The sequence below is a fragment of the Suricata suricatta genome, chromosome 11 (assembly GCF_006229205.1).
Source record: "Suricata suricatta isolate VVHF042 chromosome 11, meerkat_22Aug2017_6uvM2_HiC, whole genome shotgun sequence".
Lineage (NCBI taxonomy): Eukaryota > Metazoa > Chordata > Mammalia > Carnivora > Herpestidae > Suricata > Suricata suricatta.
The window spans coordinates 14,957,290-14,959,498 of NC_043710.1; the positions used below are offsets into that span (position 1 = coordinate 14,957,290).

At 44.7% G+C, this 2,209-nt stretch overlaps 1 protein-coding gene across 1 annotated transcript in view; it reads right to left on the reverse strand.

Annotated features, from left to right (window-relative positions):
* Positions 1–1,525: 1,525 nt before the first annotated feature.
* Positions 1,526–2,209, reverse strand: part of LOC115272097 (olfactory receptor 4B1-like) — an 815-nt gene continuing 131 nt past the window's right edge. Inside the window, exon 2 of the mRNA XM_029915123.1 lies at positions 1,526–2,209. Within this exon, the coding sequence (XP_029770983.1) occupies positions 1,526–2,098 (573 nt within the window). The 5' untranslated portion in view covers positions 2,099–2,209.

The following is a 2,209-nucleotide window of genomic DNA, read 5'->3' on the forward strand; positions in this document are numbered from 1 at the left end:
AAGCAGATGCATTCACAGGAAAACTGTTACCTAATGGAAAAGGTTTCCTGCACTTGACCCACGCGTGCATGCCAAGGACGCTGGATTGCAGAGAGCTTCGGTCACATGCCTGAGGCTGAGCTACCAAGTGATTGACCTGGATTTTGGTCAGTCACTCTGGCACCAATCCAAATCCATCCACTATGTCCAGGTGCACCAACACTCCCTGTGGCAGACATCTCTTCCTAATGACAACCCTGACCCTGTCCAAGCACCGAGATGCCCAGCCCAGGAGAAACACAGTGCCTAATCTAAACTGGTAACATCATCCCATTCCCCTTTACCACTATTCACTATCCCAGGCCCCTCCCATCTAGGAATGGACATGTGGGAAGAAATAAGAAAATTTTCTGTTCTTTTCTGAGTGGTCTCTAGGAAACATTTCCCAAATAAAATGAGAGGCCCTCCTCCCCCCTTATGTGAGCACATAAAACCTAGACGTGCTGTGGCCATCCTGTGGCCATGGGCAGAGGCACAGTCAAGAGAATTCAAGACACACAGACCAGGTGCTCTGGCATCACAGAATTAACAAAACAACCCTAGAACTGCTGGCCCCCAAACTTTTTGTCTAGTAGGCAATAAACGTTACATGATGTAAGCCAGGAGCGCCAAACTATTTCTGAAAACAGTGACATATTTTAGGCCTTGCTGACCACACAGTCTCCATGACAACTAATCAACCATGCTACCATACCGCAAAGGCCACCACAGAGGAAAGTAAGATAATTGGCATGACCGTATTTATGGACACTAAAATTTTACACTCACAAAACATTCATGTATCATCAAATATTTTTCTACTTTGGTTTTTTTAAGTATAAAAACCATGTTGGTTTTTAGGACATATAAGAACAGGCAATGAGCTGGATTTGCCTTCAGCAGCACCTAAATGCCAGTTAGCAACTGTCTAGAAAAAAAAAGGTCTTCTAAAATTGTCCAAATTAATGGATAATAATACATTCACTGTATTTCACACCCAAGAGACATTTCTAGTCTAATGATATCTTACACCTGTGAGATAAATCTCCAAATGTGGAATTTCAGGCATCAGAATCAGGTAAATAAAGTAGAGGAACCAGATGAAGTATAAAAGCCTTCTTGGGACTCTCACAACATGAGCAGAGAAGGACAGTGCAAAACGTAAACTTCAGTCTCCACCTCCCACAGCATGCTAACACCAGAGGCAAAGTGATTGATCCCAAGGGTGCACAGGTAGAAAACAATACGGTGGGAATTCACAGTCTATGGACAACACAAGAAGAGAAAAGATGCAGCTCTTCTCCAAATCATTCTCCAAACTACAGAGAGCAATGAATTAGTGCAGCTGTGATTAGTACAATGGAATATAAAGGGATCATCTAAATACAAGAAAAAAATATGAACAGGTAACTTTTCCTCAATTCCTAAGTTGACTAAAATCTGAATGCATTTTTGGTCACCACCTATACATGATAATTTTTTCGTGTTTTCATTTTCAGTCCATCCCTCAGTTCATGCTCTTCCCCCACAGCTTCCTTATGGCATTCTTCACCTCTGCATTTCTGAGTGTGTAGATGATGGGGTTCAGCATGGGGGTGACAACCGTGTAGAACACTGCCACCAATTTGTCCTCAGTGAAGGTGGAGGGGGGCCGCATGTAGAGGAAGATGGCAGGACCAAAGAACAAGAGGACCACGGTGATGTGAGAGGCACAGGTGGAGAGGGCTTTGCGCCTCCCCTCTGCAGAATGGTTCCGCAAGTGGAACAGGATGACAATATAGGAGGACACCAGGAGGAGGAAGGAGAAGATAGAAAATAATCCACTGTTGGCCAACACAATAACCCCCTCCACAGAAGTGTCAGTGCAAGAAAGTTTGAATAAGGGATGGAGGTCACAGAAGTAGTGGTCAATCACATTGGGGCCACAGAAAGACAACTGGAGAGTGACGATAATCTGGATCATGGAGTGAAAAAAGCCCCCAAGCCAGGATCCAGCCACCAGAAGGCGACACACAGACCGCCTCATGATGGTTGTGTAGTGAAGGGGTCTGCAGATGGCCACATAGCGGTCATAGGCCATTACCGTCAGCAGGAAGATTTCAGTAACTCCGAAGAAGTGGAAGAAGAATATCTGAGCCACACAGCCCTCCAGGGAGATGGTTTTAATCGTGGCAAGTAAGTCTGTGATGAA